We start from the raw sequence: 18,377 nt of genomic DNA, 5'->3' as shown, positions 1-18,377 counted from the left end.
CAAAAGATGATTTTGTTGCGAATATGATAGGGCAAGTATAATTTGCATAATTCCCACTCTGTTTGGGAAAAACCTTTATCTTGATCCACAAACATAGCCAAATCCCTTTCAACGAACTAGTGGTCTAAACCGATCGGTATGTCCCGCTCCACTGCCTTCGGCAACGGTTTTTGGTTAAAGAGGCGTTAGGTCGCCTACTAGTAAGCTTGTGTACCTTAAATGTATTACATAGCAATCACTTTCACAAAAGATAATTTTGTTATGAATATGGTAGTGCGAGTATAATTTGCACAATTGCCCCACTCAATGTTTGGGAAAACCCTTTATCTTGATCCACTAACATAGCCAAATCCCTTTTAAGCAAACTAGTAGTCTAAATCAATCGGTATGTCCACCTCCACTCCTTCAACAACGGTTTGGTTAAGAGAGGCGTCAAGTTGCTTGCTAGTAAGCTTGCTTACCTTCAATGTATAACATAGCAATCTTTTTCACAAAAGATGATATTGTTGAGAATATGGTAGTGCAAGTATAATTTGCACAATTCTCACTCTATTTGGGAATAACCTGTATCTTGATCCACGAACATAGCCAAATCCCTTTAAGCAAACTAGTAGTCTAAATCAATAGATATGTCCCACCCCACTGCCTTCAGCAACGGTTTTTGGTTAAGAGAGGCATCAAGTCGCCTGCTAGTAAACTTGTGTACCTTAAATGTATTACATAGCAATCATTTTCACAAAAGATGGTTTTGTTATGAATATGGTAGTGAAGTATGATTTGCACAATTCACTTTACAAATAGAGATACATTTGCTTATGGCTTTGGCTTCCCTCCTCTAAAGGGTGTTCATTACACGACAATAATCTTGTGTCCACTGCCAGAGGATTCCTAACTGTTTTTACATCGTATGTGGACACATCTAAGTATAACATCTCTGTGTATATGCTTTCCATTAACAAACAACCATGCTCTGCAGCTCACGGGAGGCCTGTGCTTGTGGTGACCGAGTTCATGATGGCCAAGAGCTGTTGGAGAAACATGTTTTCCTTGGCAGTGCACTGGTCGATATGTTTGCCAAAATATGTGGGTGAGGGCCTCCAGGATATTTTCTGCAGAGTCATGGGGCTGCTAGAGATCGGGATAATGTGCATAAGGCTAAGGGCGTCTGCACAGCATAGACGATCCTGGGGATTAAGTGTTAATGATGAGGGTCACAGTAAGACGAAATGGCCAGTCGTTTGGCCAAGCAAAGGTGGAGGAGGGCGCTGCAAAGGTGGAAGGGTAAAGAATGACCGGGAGATTCGACGAATCCACCAAGAGATGTGTTTTTTCGAAGGAAGAACAAGTAGGGGGATGGAAAGGCACATTGTAGGGCAAACCAAGGAAATACTTCCATTCAATCAACGCTGGATGTGTTGACCTGGCTGCATATGTTTGGTGTGATAAAGCCATTTGCAGTTGTGCTGCAAGTGTATCAATGGCAGTTCCCAAGGATCTATTTTTTGTGGTGCTTGTTTCTTGCGGAGTTTCCCATGTTCTACTGTCCCAATTTATTATTTAAAGCCATGACATGTCAACACTCCCAACTTGATTAGTGCTAAATGCCTCAACAATTGGCAGCAAGTATTGTGAGTTACTTCACAGTGAAGTTATAGGAGTAGCAGTTGCAGAAATCACATATGACCCTGTTTCTATGGTACTTCTAGGATGGGTTACTCCTGTTTTGTCTAGTGTTTCTTGACAAGAAAGCAGATATTTGCCAAAATTTGTGTCCTTATCAGTTGCTTTTGCCTTGAATGAAGTGGCACAAGCTTTTATGGCTCAGGTACCTTATGTGATCCTTTATTAGACTGTCTCCTTGCTCTAAGTTTAGGACAACCTTCAGTGGCTTCAGATTCTGGAGCCATTGAGCTTGTGCTCGGCGCTCGCCTAGTTGGTTATGGACACTTTAATAAGCATTGTTTGATGGGTCCAATTTCAATCCACTGTCAAGGGACAGAAGTTCTGCTGATCTACAAAAAGAAGAGTTTATCATTGTCTCGAATAACTTCCAACTCTTCTATTTCTGCACCTTCTGAAGAGAATACGGTCTCTGGCTTCATGTTAAGCTTTTCACCTGCCATAAGAAAAACTTGCAACTCATGAAAAAGTGATGCAATCTAAAAGAAGGGGGAAGAAGGGGAAAGAGCGCAGAGCGGGGGGGTGTTGTTTTAGTACCTGCCACCTTAATCAGCTCTTCAAATGATCTCGGAAGTGCAATCACATTGCCGACCCCTTTTTCTCCTTCCTGGCCACTGCTACTTGATGGGTGTTTGAAGATGGTGACTCTCTTTGGATAATTGTAAGAACTGTTGTACGATTCTGTAGACACGACTTTGAACAAGGATTGCTCAAAATGCATAGCTTTCATTCTCCCTTCTACAAATCTTGCAGAAAGAATTTGCTTGGAATCCGAAAAGTTATGCTGGCGTTCATGATGGCGATTGCGACCACTACTCAGGCTTCGGTCATTCTTGAACATCACTTGTCTATCAAAGTTTACGCGTGGGGAAACCAAATTTGAGGAGACAAGCAAAGCTCCATTAAGCCCATATGAATGACCACCCTGTGACACAAAGTTACTCGGAACATTTGCTTTGCCTCCGTTGCACAAAAGAATGTCGGCAAAATGCAGCAAATTCTTGGCAGTAGCTATATGAAGGGCCGAATAGCCATCAGACCCAATTGAGTTGACATTTGCACCAAATTTTATCAAATCCTTCAAGATATCAATGTTTTCTTTCTGCACTGCATTGCACAAGAGGTCTCCATCTAGTTTGTGATTTAGAACTGCCTTATTCTCCCATAATAGTTGGGCAACGGACGCATGGCCTCCCTTTATTGCCTCCCATAGAGGAACACTACCATCAAAGTCTGTTTCAAAAAGACGAGTGTTTAGACAAGGCACAAAAGGCTCAACAAATCCATGGCATCTGCATGAAACTCTCAAGCTCTAGGTTAAGTGCAGCAAAAATTCGCAGTTCAGTTATCAATATAAAAATGGTTATGGTTACCACAAAATTAGGAAATCTTGAAACACCACATTCGACGCGTGCGTACAGCACAAATCAGGAGCACTAACCACGCAGCCAATATCTTTAGAAAGAGGGAGGGGACGAAAAAGAGACATGCCTTGCGTATTTGGATCAGCACCGTAGTCAAGGAGTACTCCAGTGCACTCAAGATGCCCATTGGCTGCTGCAATGTGCTGTTACACACATCTTAATTGTCACAATACAAGGAATCCAACTAAAAAGAAGTCTCCTTTAGATCACAAGGTATGTAAGTGATAGCAACACGTAAAAAGTTACCAGTGGTGTTCGTCCACAGTGATCTGCTATGTTCAGATCGATGTCTTGCATCACAAGTTGAAGCATTAGCTCATGACTCCCTACTAAAGCAGCATATCGGAGACTTAAAGCAGAGCCCCCTTGACCAACAGCAATCGTTTCCTCGATCTCGTTTGCTACTTCCAGCAAGCATGGATTTTTTGAGGCTTTGAGATGCTGTAATGCAAATAATTAGAGTTAAGTCTTAGCATCCGAGCATCTTGTTTATCTCAATATATCCCAGAATGTGGTACCTTGCAAAGATTGTCCACGATGATTTGGCCATCTTTGATGTTGGCTTGTACAATGTTCATAAAATTGACTCGGTTAATTCTCAACAACTGTGAAAGCTTCCTTGTGCGGACTGTAAAAGGTTGTGGCCTAAAGCACAGAACTCCTATTTCACCGACTACATCACCTGGTTTTGCAACCCCTGCAAGCTAAAGCATGTACACAAATGAAGTCTTTATATTAAGTATTATTGACAGAAAGAAGCTAATAATCCTGTTTTAAAAAATATAGAATATGTTGTTAAATTAATATATGCCAAATAACGAGCAAAATAACAGCTTCATGACACTAAAAAATGATACCTCTTCGATCCCATAAGTTTGAGTATACAAATCCTGAAAGATGTGGCAATGATCTTAGAATCTCCCTACCCAAAAGTGGGAATATAGTCATGATTGAGAGATTACTGGTCAGATCAAAGTGGACAAGCAAAAACCTTACCATCGTTCCCGAGACCACAATGTAAAATTCTCCAGGAGCTTCATTTTGTAAGATAATGTCCTCTCTGGGTGGAAAATACTCTGCCTTCATTTCCGACACCTAAAATGGTCATAGGGGAACATGTTCATACATTGAGAAACTAGTGATTCTACAAGACCATTACTTAGTATTCAAGCAACATACAAGCTGTACAAGGAAGTCCTGTGAAGTCCCATGAAACAGGTAGGCATTTTCCAAAGTGGGGAAAAATAAATGCTGTGAAATAGCTGAGCGTATCGCCTTTGGTAAATTAGGCATAATCTCATCATGTTTCAGACTTTCTGTCCTGAACTTTAGCCTTATGTGATCTATCATCTGATGGCGTAATCTCTGAGGCAATCCATTTCGTTCTACGAAGTTCGTGATGCCTTGCACAGAGTCTCTCTGAAGCAACAATAAGAAAGTCACACTTCCTTCTGTTTGTCTTTACTTCACGATAGCATAAAATTTTGTAACTTACAAATTTCCGAGTACGGCTTGTCACATGCACCACAAGGTTCGTCATGTTGCCTATGATATAAGCTGTCAACCCTAAGTTAAAAAACATATAGAAAATTTCGAACACCATTTCTGTGCAGTTTTGGGCATGTAGATCGCCATAGCCAACAGATGTTAGTGTTGTTATTGACCAATACATAGAGTAAATGTAACAAATCCAAGGGCTCTCCTCTCTAAATGTAGGTAGTACAGATCCAATCCATGTCTTCTCGTCTTTTGGATACCAGGTAGCAAGTAGAAAATAAAAGCATCCTGCACAGTGAACCGCCAGCATTGTAACCTGCAAAACATGAGCAATCAATTCATTGTGTAGACTAAAAAAACTGCCAAAGGGGAAAAGACAAACAATCACAATATATCTTCAAGTTAGGATCCATGCTTTTAGCGTAACACACAATGGCTCGCACATAATGCAGAGGACACGTCAAAAACGTTAGAAATTTGTCATCTGCGCACAAGTTAACAACTCCATGCTTGGTATAGCATACATCGACTTCAGCATTAGGACTACCACGTTAGGCAGATTGGCAAGCTGAGTTTTGTCCTTTATTCACACCAATTTCCATGTTCGGTATGGTGTATGCGTGATAGTTCAACATAAGCTAGTGTAATTCGTCGAAGTGTAATGTATGCAGAGGCAGTCAGATGCAGGTGTATAATGGAGGTAGACTTACTAGAGGTGTTATCGACAGGGTAGTTCTCGTACGACGTACGGAACGTCTCGTTCCGTACTGCCAGTTCCGTCCCGCCCCATGCGTTGCGTGCGTACTGGACCGTACGAGACCACTATGGAACTTATCGAGAATGGAAAATTGGGATAACTTCCCATGCATGGCGCAACTAGATACAAACAAGACCATTGTGTGGGCAGCCATGAAGGTATATGCCACAAATTGTGCGTTGTCCACATACATCATGTGGCACCTGGGTGAGAAACCTAGAAGAGGCTCCCCATGGCAGGGATATGATACAAGAAGCAGTACTTCTAGGAGTTCCCAGGTGAAGTGGTGATTCTACAGTGTCAAAAATTCTTCAGAAACTATTCTAACAGAAAATCCCTTAAGGTATGTGTTCTAAATCGCATCGTCTCAGGCAAAGAGGCTAGAAGAGGCATTGTGCGGTTGAAAAGCCAATACTCATGACTTGACATTTTGGATTAATTGAATTTAAGTGCATGTGTAACAGAGAGCAAGAAGCTATGTGAAGGGTTAGAGAGAACATCAGGCAATTTGAGCTTCATAGGAATTAAACTTCAGCTTTAGGGCTTCTCAAACGTGCTCTACCAGTGTCACCTACATAGGAAGCAGCTCTCTATGCTCATTATCATGTCCTTTAACTTGGGAATGCCATTCCCAAGATCACCATTGCAGAGAATAAAATGCTAAATTTTGTTCAGTTTGTATTCATTTGCCAATATTATGCCAGCAGGGGATAGAACTAGTCATTAAAGTGCATCAAAGGCTTACACAAAAATTGAAAATCCAAGCTCATGCAGTATGAGGGACAATCGAAATACACAAAAATTTACAACACATAGTCTTAACACAGGGGCAGTAGACTTACACAAAGCAGCTTTAGGCATCTTATCCAAAAATAAGTGAAGCGTATGTCTCTTTCTAGCCTGCAACAGAAGAAGTGCTTGGTAAAAGTAGATTTCAGAAGGCCAACCAAAGCTCCAATCAAACCATACCTCGTGAAAAATCTACTAACTCTCTTAAGCCTCCATAGGCGAAGCATGTTCAAAGCACTGTAAGTTCTGCCTTGCCTGTATGGCTGCAAAAATGCAAGCGCCTGTATGGGAAAAGTTGAGGCAACATCTAAGGCAAAGCCTGACTTAAGATATCTGCAACATAAACAGAATGGACTTAGGAGCATATAGAGAAACAACACCAAAGAGAACAACATATGATCAATGAATGAGAGCAATGGCCCATGGGTGCCAATAAACAGTTAGTAAGTTCTTGATTGCAGCTATATGAGCACATTTCTTAACATCTTTGTTGGACAAATCATGATATCTAGACATAAAAGCAAGCAGACTTTTGTCCCTGTAAGTCCGCTTTGAGAACAATTTCACTCTGTATGAACATTGAAAACATATGACAATAGCAAACATAGATCTTCGGAATTTTACTTTTCATCAATGTTCCCAAGACTTACTCTTTTTACAACTCAGAAAAGCCCATAAATTGAACATAGCACTATACACCATAAAGTAACCTCAACTGAAATGTCAACTTAAAGGCTAACAGCCTCTCAAGGATAAGTTCCAAGTTTATGTTGAAGCTATTTATTCCCATGATATGCTTTTTAAAATAGTAGATTTGACCCTCAAACATTGAAACAAAATCATTATGTCGTAGAGACCCAGATAAAGTTAAATCAATCACAAATGCCACATGGTAAAGTAAGAAATCCAGATGCTTGCACCTCGTAGCAATTTGAGATCGCCGGTTCACAAGGAGGCACGTCTTTGTATCCACATAGGCCACAAAGAATGTAAGAAAGATGTCCACAGTGAAGAAGCAGTCAACAACAAAGTCTGCTGCAATATAGGGCAAGAGGCTTTGCCTTATGAACCCCAATTCAAAAGGTGACATCCAAGCTGTGTAAATGACCAAAAGAATCAAGAAAGTCTCCCAACACCTGCACAATAAATGGTTATCTCAACCAATGTGAAAATTGACAAGAATCAAAATAACCTCCATTGACAATACAATTCATGCCTATTCCCAGGAACATATTTAAAGGTACTAAAGACCAAGAACCTCAAAGGAGGAGGAGAAAACACCCCTCCACAAAAGGAAAATTGTGTTTCGGCAGTTCTCTTATTTTCAAGAGCTGATTTCTATAAGAACCAGGATTCTCTTAGGACTAGCCTTCAAGGTGAATATGGAGGAAACCTTCATCACAAACATTTTGGAAAAAACAAATACACAAGGATATTTATGGTCAACTATGTCCGCTAGTTGATTAGCTAAACTTTTCAAATCCATATTCGATAGCCTTCTGATGGACTAATTGCTCTTGAAGACCCTCTCAGTAACTCTAAAAGGAATAAACAGGAGGACATAAGTGTACATACTACACTCTGAATATCTGAAGCATAGCATGCATTCATACAGACATATCTCCAAGCTCAAGAAAGCTTCAAAATGTGTATGCTTGTCTAGTTCACTTTCACTGAGCATAAAAAATATTAGTCAATGTACCAAAAAGTTTCACTGCAACTTCTCAAAATATGAAACGCCTTTCCAGACAAAGAGAGAATACTTCATGATATGTGCAAGCAAAAAGAAGAACAGAAAACTAGCGTGTGTTCATCATTCACACACTCAAGCCTCAAAAGGCTAGTTCACAATTCGTCATTCTGAGCTAGCCTCAATGTCACAAACATTTGGATGTGTTAACAGCTTCATTAGTAAATTCATGAGACCAGAAGTACAGACCTGTAGCGTGGGTCATAGGGGAGGATCAGATTTTTTCTCATGGACAAGAAACTGTGACTTCTGGCTCCAAGAGCTGGCAACAGATCACTATCAAAGCTGTCGCGACACACCACCTCTGGATCGTTCAGCTTATCACTGCTTGGCCAGCTACTGCAGAGTCTGCAGCTCCTAGACCAGTCCTGGAGAGCTTCCATACTGAGGATAAAACTTGCTTTAAATGACGGGAAGGTCAAACTTCAGGATGGTAAAGTCCACAACTTCACGAACTATCTGTGTGTGAGAGGGGGCACGTGTGTGTGTGTGTGTGTTGGGGGGGGGGGGGGGGGGGGGGGGGGGGGGGGGGGGGGGGGGGAGGGGGGCAACAGAGAGAAAGAGAGTATGGCTAAGTGTGTACGAAGGAGACTGGCTTACATTATACTAAGACTGGTAATGCTTGCGTTATGGAGGCAATTATTTAGTAAGCAGACTTAAGCTACACAACACAAGGTGACCAACTTGACACTAAAGACAGAAAATGGCGTGTTCCAAAACTACTGATAACATCATCTCTATATACTAAACAAAGATTTACTGTAGCATGCAGAGGTTGATGCATGGATAAAATTAACTTCCACCAGCTGCAATCACAAACGTGAAACAACTTAAGAAAAAATGCATGATAGGATAGAGACCATCAAAGACAACACAGAAGGAGAGTCAACATAATGGTTTATTACTGCAGGTGCAACAGATGTAGAGAGCTCGCTCTTTGCTTACAGAGAAACCTTAGCCATAAGCTTTGCATGGCAACATAACATGGCCTGCGATTATATACACAAAAGCAGGTGGAAGACGGGGTTGGAAAGAGCGATGTTACAGAAAGAAAGTGAGCTGAATAGAGAACGACGTGAAAGTTTGAACGTGTAATGTGAGTTTCCACAGTGCTAAGGAATTGGATACTTATAACTCTTCCTGTTAAGAACCTACTGGTGCCTTGGTGCTGGTGGGGCAGCATAACTTTTCTTGATTAACCCTTGCTTATGATCCAAATGCATCAAAGAGGCTTGCTTCTTATCTTCACTGATTTGGCTACAGTAGTAAGGAGCCAGAAAGCTTATTCCCCAATATGGTGTTGGTGAAGGAAGTACGTGTGAGCTTTAGTGTACTGCTAAAATTGTTGGGCCAGAAGATGCAAATTCCATAAGAGAGGCTCCACCAGAAGGAGATCCGCAGGTGATCATGCTGGGGATGTGAATGTAGCTACAAAATTCTTTGAGAACTCTCCAAAGTTTGAAACGACACGTTTTTCGGGCATCTCATATGATAGGCAGCATGGCCTCCTCTTGATTTCAGTTATGGAGAAAACCAAAAAGAAACAACCCTTAAGAATCCACACTCTATACTCATGTGGCTGCAACACAGTTCTTGAGCCAGAAGCTTTTCTGGTGTATTGACCGAGAGGGAGAAGCCTCCCCACCCCCAAATCGCAGCAAAAGATGTTGTCATACTGCAAAGTTTCAAAAGTAGAGCCGTTGTGCCGATTTGCCTGTGCCAAGGACAAATTTGATAGATGTTCGCTAACTATGGTATGTAGGCAGTATTTCTGCTTGCTTTTGTTGTGACGTCTCTGCTGGATTTGACCCTGTTAAACAAGCGAAGGCTTTCTATGTCTTAAAGCTTTTTGTTAGCTGAGAAATGATTATGCTTCACCATCAAGAGGCTCCACTTTGAATGGGAAATGCACCACCATATCATAGAGGCTCCACCACAGGAAAAGAGAAAAGAGGAAGCCTCTCTCTTCCAAGTTCCCTTTTTGCTTCATTGTATGGAAAAAAAGGCTCTTTGTGACACCCATGGCTACAAAATCTGAATGCAAAAGGTCTCAAATGGCTCTACATTGAGGGCCATAGCAAAGCATGCATTTCAACTCTCCTGGCTTCGAATTTCTGAAGAAAACTCCCTCTTTCATTCATCAGAATTAAAAGTATGCCCTTAACATATGATTGCATGAAAATGATCAATTATACTGCTCTGCAAATCCGCATGTGCCTGCTTGAAAGAGACGGTTTCAACAAAGGTCCCCCCCCCCCCCCCCCCAAAGACTCAAGTAAACTCTTCGCATATTCTTGGAACACTGTTTGAAGATCTTCCAAAGTTGGATATGCCAACATGGCTACGGCTATTTACCACATTTTGCAAATGAAAAGTATAAATGATTCTTTAGCCAGCTCAGTGGTCAACTTTTTCTAGCTATGACATTCTCATCACAAAACCCTGGTTTCAAACTGTGTACATAGTGAAGCATATTCTCAGAATATAGGGGACCGTAGTGAATGCTACATCTGAGAGCCTGAAACTGAGCATTAGGAGAAAATTCAGCATTCAATCAAAGTTTGTGCTGCATTAACTTAGCAAAAAAGTTCCGCCGTGACGTTTCTGCGAACAAAAGTTTACCCATAACATTCCTTTCGAAACCAACATCGGGACAAAAACTGTGTAAACATTTCTTTGGACACCGAAATCATGGTGGAAACATACATACAAAAACCCTGCTCCACATGGGCACTTCATGATTGCAAGTAAAGAAGGGCATGCGATAGGAAACAATAATTGGCCATAAATAGGGGCTCAAACTAGCACGGCGATAGTAATTGATTCTGACCTGGTTTTGCAGAGCGCTTGTCTGCCCTTTTCCCGTCATTCACTGCAACCGCCGATAAAAATGCATGCACGGGCTCAAACCCTAACCAGAAAATCGAGACAAGAGGCCTCCAGAAGGCTGCATTTGATGAGGCGCCCCACCAGAATGAGCTTCCTGTGCTTCTCACAAAAACTTAGAGCTCGACGACTTGCGGGCTAGATAAGAACGGGTTGAAAACGAGCGGGAAAGTTGGCCGTATCTGAATGAAAGCACATAGAGCCACGAAGAAAAGCAGTGGATTGAGAGGAAAGGGCTGTCTCTATACAACGCTGGCAGCGTGCCGTAGCATCTCTCCATCCCTCCCTCGGTACCCTTCCCCCCCGCCCCTTCTCTCTCTCTCATGATTTGCTTTCCCGCTCTTTCAAATTTGCAGAGCTTGTCTCAAAAAGTGATAAGACGAAGAAGAATAGTGTGGAGTTTTGAACTCAAAGAGTGCGTGTGTTGTGTGTGTGTGTGTGTGAGAGAGAGAGAGAGAGAGAGTTCAATTATTTTATCGTAAAGGGGGAAGAACAGGCGGGCGGGGGGCGAAGGGGGGGCGGGGCCACGTCTCTATTTGACACCCTCATTTTTAAGAGGGGATCTACGGTCCCAGATGATTGTTCATTGTGGGCCGTTCGATTCATATGGAGGAAAAAAGAAGGGTGTGTGGTGATGGGATTCAACCTCGGAACCTCCCCCTCCCAATGCCACTGCTTTACCGCTACACTATTGCGCGCGTTTTGAAAGGCATGGAGAATGATGGCATTACATTGTGTAGTCAGTCCTAACTGCCCGTCACGATCTTAGTTCACACTAAGTTTACTTCGAGTTTACATGCAAGTTCACAAAGAGTTCACATTTGTTCAAGTTTACATGTAGTCTACATCAAGTTCACATTCGAGATGAATGGCTGTGATCTTTGTCGAAAAGTGGCGCCGATTTTCAGTCGTAGATCCCCTCTAAAAAAATGAGGGTGTCAATTAGTGACGAGGGGGGCGGGGGGCTGCTTAGCACTATATACCGCGGGGTATGAAAGGAAACTCCACCAAAGGGATCAAGGGAGGGGAAGTCACACATGTTATCCGAGCCGATTTGTGTTGTCCACACTAGAAAAAAAAAAGTAAACAAGGATTTAAAAAGTAGACATGGACTGGGCGCTTATGGAGCTCTCGGGCAAGCAAAGGGGGCCACGCTAGCAAAAAATGGGTTGAGGCGGAGCCTGAGTGGGTCAGAATTTTGAATTGGCCTACAACGAAATTTGAATTGGCAGGGTAATGAAAAGGGGGTAGGCCTAGGTGAATCAGGAGGGAGGGCGAGCAAGTCGGGATGTTGGGGAACCTGAGGCAGCATAGGATGTCCATGGAATAAGTGTGCAAGGCTAAAGGAATGCTTTGAGGCTTACCAAGCAATGGGCATGAAGGTGTAACCTCTATTTGCTATTTCTTTTTGTGTGTGTGCCAAATGCATGAGGGGAGCAATATGCTTTCCTATTGGTCCAAGACGACGTTAGTGGGGATGTCTTGTTGTTTAACAAGGATTTAAAAAGTAGACATGGACTGGGCGCTTATGTGGAGCTCTCGGGCAAGCAAAGGGGGCCACGCTGGCAAAAAATGGGTTGAGGCAGAGCCTGAGTGGGTCAGAATTTTGAATTGGCCTAAAACGAAATTTGAATTGGCAGGGTAATGAAAAGGGGGTAGGCCTAGGTGAATCAGGAGGGAGGGCGAGCAAGTCGGGATGTTGGGGAACCTGAGGCAGCATAGGATGTCCATGGAATAAGTGTGCAAGGCTAAAGGAATGCTTTGAGGCTTACCAAGCAATGGGCATGAAGGTGTAACCTCTATTTGCTATTTCTTTTTGTGTGTGTGCCAAATGCATGAGGGGAGCAATATGCTTTCCTATTGGTCCAAGACGACGTTAGTGGGGATGTCTTGTTGTTTAGTCAATATTGTGCACGATGGAGCTGATGGTTATATTAACTTGTAGATGACCACCATGGATCCACACCTTGCACTTCCCTTTGACCAAGGCCAGCATATCCTAGAGGGCTAGATTGCGCTAAAGGAGGGCTCTACTTGAGAAGCTCAAGCTATATTCTCATGTCCACATGTGATGCAAAAAGTGGAGTGAGGAGCTTGTCATGTAAAATTTGGGGGTTTATGTGCACAATTTGGGGGACAAAAAGGCCATGAATCTTGTGTGTGTGTGTGTGTGTGTGTGTGTGTGTGTTTTAGTTATTTACTTATATTACCCACAAACGAACATATACATGTTCAAAGACCAAGGTACCCAAATAAATACAAGGTTTATTGTACAAAACAAACTTAGATAGCATGATTTTGTACAAATGAATAACATCAGGTTGGTACAAGTCACCATCCCAAAAGGTAGAAACTCCTTCACAAGCTTCAAACCGGCAGCCAATCTTCCAAACAGTAAAGCAACCAAAAAGCTGAACCAAAGAGAGTAGCCCTCACGTGCACCCATAGAAACAACATAACATTATGTTAGCATTGGCTCTGTATGCAGGTGATGCACGGGCATCCTAGTTGTTATCCATGTCACAAAGGTACAATTTTTTTTGTGCAAGTGAACTTATCATTAAAAGAGAAACTTTAAGAGACTTTGGTAGCCAGTTACAACATCATAAAAACTTCAACAGCCTACAAACTACCAATGATTGTCATTAGACGGAATTTATGTTAAGGGTCTTTATAGTTTATCTCCTTATTCTTGCAAGTTCTATTAAGTAGGCTCTCTTCCTCGAACACGCCATGTTCTTAGGCCACATATTCTACCTTAGATGCTTTAAGCTTTTTCGAGATATGTGTCCTCTTGATAGGATCGACTATAGTTCTCATCCAAGCAGTCAGCTTATACCTTGTATAACCTGATAGCAATAAAAAAATCATTTATGGCTTTAGTAGCAATGAAACCGTCATATACACACTCTTGTAAACAAGAAAACCCTGACAGGTTCTTCCATAATCGTGAGCAACACTAGCAAATAAATGGCTGGATTCCAACAAAATTTCAAGGAACCCGAGAGTCTCACGACTCAGACGCTATATGAAGTAATCAAAACATGCTACAGTAACATGCCGAGATAGTAAGGAATCACTAAACTAGTTTATTAAATAAAAATATACCCTTAGTCTGTTCCTACCAAGTTATTCCCTCCTACTCCTTATAGCAAAAGAAACTAGGGGATAAAGTACACCTACAAACAACAGGTCATGTTTATGTTTCCAGACATATTGTCCATGTCGGAAACAACCAAAAAAATGTAAAAAACAAGAGTTTTATACTCGGAAATAGGAAATCGGTAATTTTATTAGAGTCCTGCTAAGAGCCAATAACCATATCCATACAGCCATGTCATCCACTGTTTGGAGGAGTCATAAGCTAGCAAAACTCCATTAGACAACCGTAAATAACAACTATTTTTGCTCAGCCAAGAAAGCCCTATGTTGAGCGATATCTGCTAAACAAGAAGGATAATTACCTGGTTATCAATACAAACCAAAAGCGGCCCCATATCAGCAGCATAAATGGTTGTGGTGCTTTATACCAGGTGAAGTTAGCATTAGGTCGAGACTTGTTGTAGCTAAGGAGTTTAGTGTAAACCCATGCCTGTCTAGTAGGAAGCAAAAAGAGTGGTTTCATTAGCATACCAGCAAAAGGTACTCACCCGAAAGGAATCTACTCAGCCTATCAACCCAAGGCATCCCTCGGAAAAACGACTTAGCCCAAACAGAACAGATCATCACTTTATACATGAAGGTAGGTTTTCTCGACTAACTCTTTCATGCTTGTTATCAAACAGACCACTGAGAAATACCAAGCAACCCACCGATCTAATTCACAATAACCATCTTAGGTCGAAATCCAATTTTGCCTCGGGTCAAAACCCAAAAAGGTGCTAAGAAATTTACAGTATAACCATGCCATCCTAGGAGGAAGCCAAAAGAGTGATCACATTTGCATAGCAACAAAGGTACTCATCCAAACCGAGTCTGCTTAGCATACCTTCCCAATGTATTCATCTGAAAAACAATTTAGTCCTAAACTGATACAGCCAGCACAAGTATCAGATTTTTACCAAAAAATATTCATTCATGCATGTTTATCAAATAGCCTTTGAGATGTTTTACATACCAAGCCATCTCCAATCCAATTCTCAAATAACCATTCCAAACAGATATAATTTCCAGCCCCTTAATGTGGTTATCCGCACCATATTCATTAATCATAACAAAACCTATCAAGACTAGAGTCGCCCATCCAAACCGCAAGCAAACCATGCCATAAGCACATCACAACACATTTAGAAATGTGCATAAGTTCTCAATTACCAAGCAAAGAGGTATTACTTTCAAAACTTAGTCCATCAAGCCAAAGAACTCCACCTAAGAAGAAGAAGCCCAAAGAATGAACTTCCAAAGCTTGTTGCTTTTCTTTCCCTTTAACCTGCTAAGTGAGGGAAACCCTCACCTTTATATAAGATTGACGGATCAGGCTGAGAGTAAACCACTGCTCGTTACAACCGAATGCAACTCCGCCGCTCATCCTGGGCCAATCATTAGTCGAAAGGCATATTGCCATAAATGGGGCCATGTGTAATGCGAGCATACGACCTCCAGAATAGGGCGGAATCCACAACTTGCAGATCCATCTCATCGCGCATACATGTGCAGGCAAGTGAAATTCCCTGTTTTGACCTTAACTCTACTTCTACACAGAGCCATAAGATAATGCTACTAATAGTGAGGCCAACATAATGTAAAACCAAAAAAGGACATGCATATGTGGTCATGAAAAAAGGACCATGGCCGGCCAAAAAATAAAAAAATAAAAGATTATACCATGTAATTACAAGCTACGTAAGATGTGAGCTAAGCAATCCTATGAAGCAATCCTATGAAATAGGAAAAAAAATTCACATCCAAACTTGTGTATGTGTGTGTGTGTGTGTGTGTTTTTGTATGTGTTGTTGTTTTTAAACTAATCCATATACGCAAAAGAACGTAACACTTCAAAAGACAGCTAGCTTTAGACAAAGGGCAAGGATTAACACAAAAAAAACTCAATCTTTGATTTATTTTTGTACGTCATAGTGAGAATGAGTGTTGGACGGGTACGCCGCGACGGACGTCAGCACAGCGAGAACTCACCTAACATATAATGCCAGCTAAGGACGAAGTGCGACCCGCAGGCGCGTGGAAGCAAGCATAAGGTGTCAACCTACACTCGACCGACTCCTAACTAATTCCTATAGAGGTCTCCACCAATTGTCTAAGTCACAGCCTTCAAGAGTGCATAAGAGGAAACTTCCTACAACGCTTCCTAGAGCCGAACACCCATCAAACAATCTCGAAACACCATAGAACTTGAAGGAGACCCTACTAATACCAATAGGTCGCTCTCCCTAAGGTCTATGAACCAAAATCCCAACCAAAACACCCGGTGCAAAATCACGTAGGATGTCTGGCCGAAATCTACAGGTCTTCGTTTTCGAAATCTAAAGTGCCTAATGTGTGGTTCTACTCAATGTGAACGCGTGGATATGCTGCAATGCAAAATTGGACAACGTATGCTCACCCAACACCAGATGAAGCTCGTAGAAGGAGCTCGCAAAATCGGATCGTACGCGCGCAATGTAGGTATCGGCACGTAGCTCTCGTTGGGGGCAACACGCTGCACTTCTCCGCACTCGATTCCGACCACTGGAGCACACGTAGCGTCAGGATGAAGCTCACACTCTCTCTCGTACACAGTACGCTCACTCACACACTTCAAAACTTGTTTTAAAAATGACAAAGGGTTTTTTCATTAAGGTCAAAAAGTGGTATATATACCTTACAATTCTCAAACCCTAAAGTTCCAAAATCAACCATCTACTCAATCTAACTATCAAAACTGGGATACAATCTGGAAACTTCTGTAAGTCCCAATATTTACAAGGTAAAAAATCAGGTTTTCCTCAATGGAATGAATAATTACAAAAATAATAATCCGCCGAGTAGTTAGTTGGCGTGGGGTGTGTCCAGCTTCTAACACTCCCCCCCTCCTTGCTCATGTCGTCCCCGACATGACCGCTGATCTGCTTCTTCATCGTATCGTTTCTCGCATCCTTAGCAGAGATTCATATCTTGCATGCAGGTTCATCATTGTCGGGCCAAAAATGTCAGTGTTTATTGTGAAGAAGCCTATGTAGAATGCTTCTTCAAAAGCCTGGAGGTGATAGGATGGTAGAAACATTATCCTTTGATACAACGCATGTATCACCTCCTTGGAAGGCTGACCAGACAGATCATAAGCGCATTTGTAAGTATCCTGGAAGAAAAAGATGTTGTCGGTCACCTAGCCTGGCTTGAAAGTCTCGAACACTGCTAAGAGGGTTCTGCAGATTTTCCTCATCATAATGCATGTAAGGTCAGGTGAGCCAGTGAACAACTTGATGGCGCCCGTTAGGGTTTTCACCATGTATTGGACACTTATTCTCTCACCTGCCTTCAAGCCCTGCAGCTTAGGGTAGTTCAGCCAAGTGGGTTGGATCCTTTGTAATATTTCCTGCGCTTTCCACGTCCTGATCCTTGGTAGAGGACAAAAGCTAAGGTTGTCTCTGATATTTTTTGGTGCCTCTACCAAGTGGATTAGGTATTGTGGGTATTTTGTAAGCCAGGCCTTCCTCCACTTTGCCTGAGAATCAACAATGAGCCTGACCCCTTCTGGTTGTGAGGTATCTGTCATAATAATCAATATCTAATTCTCCTAAATGATTTTCTCATATTAAACTGATCATTTAATGTGGGGAAGGCCAGGGGACAAAAAGCTAGAATATTGGTTAAGCTAGCAGACCGGCCACAGTAGGGATCCAAAGGAGGGAAAATAGGGATCCAAAGGGGGGGGCATCTGGAAAAGAGCCATGTGCAACAATGGGCTAAAAAGACCCTAAGGTTCAGCCCATTAAGACTTCCAAAATGCTAAGGTTCCAAAATTCAAAGGTTGTGTCCAAAGGTCAACCCTAGGGAAAATTGGATGCTTTGTGTGTGCCCTAAAAGTCTTTGCACATCCCTACATGGGAGGGGGCGAGCCCTAAAGGTAGGGGATGAGAGAGAAAGCCACACACACACACACACAGGCTCCCTTTACACAAAGGGAATGAGGGACACATGTCAGCTCCCTAGGCCAGATGCCCACAAGGTGTGCCCAATTTCTATTGGATGACCCTTGAAGTGGACCAATGAAAATTAAGCTAGAGTAAATCTAGTTTAATTAATTTAAAAACATTTAATAAAAGAAACCAATGAGAATTAAGTCTCCTAGAAGACTATTGGGCAGTCTCCCAAGGGGTCCAATGAGCATTCAGGAGCCCCATGGCTTGCCTGATTCCTATTGGCCAGGAGGCAAAGGGGTCCAATGAGAGTTTAGTTTAATTATTTAATTACCTAAAGCTCTCACAAAAGGGGAAAGGGGGACACATGTCAGAAGGCTATCACTTATGCTGCTTAATTGTAATTGGCTTGACTTGGGGAGGGCCAATGAGGCTTCAGGAAGAGCATTTAGCAAGAGGGCTCGCCCAAGAGAGAGAGGGGGCTGATTTTTGCAAGGCATTATCACACACACACTCAC

At 42.1% G+C, this 18,377-nt stretch overlaps 1 protein-coding gene across 3 annotated transcripts; it reads right to left on the bottom strand.

The window, feature by feature from the left end:
- Positions 1 to 690: 690 nt before the first annotated feature.
- Positions 691 to 11,063, bottom strand: LOC147460145 (potassium channel KAT3-like). 3 transcript variants are annotated; one of them, XM_086511259.1, is made up of 14 exons: positions 10,728 to 11,063; positions 8,087 to 8,281; positions 7,068 to 7,283; positions 6,328 to 6,480; positions 6,201 to 6,258; positions 4,600 to 4,917; positions 4,284 to 4,523; positions 4,101 to 4,199; positions 3,962 to 3,994; positions 3,623 to 3,808; positions 3,351 to 3,545; positions 3,172 to 3,247; positions 2,218 to 2,913; positions 691 to 2,116 (listed from the first exon to the last, which is right to left on the bottom strand). In XM_086511259.1, the coding sequence occupies exons 2-14, from the start codon at positions 8,278 to 8,280 to the stop codon at positions 2,013 to 2,015; spliced, it is 2,568 nt and encodes an 855-aa protein (XP_086367385.1). In that variant the 5' UTR covers position 8,281; positions 10,728 to 11,063; the 3' UTR covers positions 691 to 2,012. The 3 variants fall into 3 exon arrangements, with proteins under 3 accessions (XP_086367385.1, XP_086367384.1, XP_086367386.1); XM_086511258.1 differs by having other exon boundaries at positions 8,087 to 8,265; positions 10,728 to 11,061; XM_086511260.1 differs by lacking the exon at positions 8,087 to 8,281 and having other exon boundaries at positions 10,728 to 11,061.
- Positions 11,064 to 18,377: the final 7,314 nt, after the last annotated feature.

The sequence above is a fragment of the Adiantum capillus-veneris genome, chromosome 4 (genome assembly GCF_014529385.1).
Source record: "Adiantum capillus-veneris isolate H3 chromosome 4, ASM1452938v2, whole genome shotgun sequence".
NCBI lineage: Eukaryota > Viridiplantae > Streptophyta > Polypodiopsida > Polypodiales > Pteridaceae > Adiantum > Adiantum capillus-veneris.
Note: the sequence above shows the minus strand (reverse complement) of the source record. Positions and strands in the feature narration are given on the sequence as shown.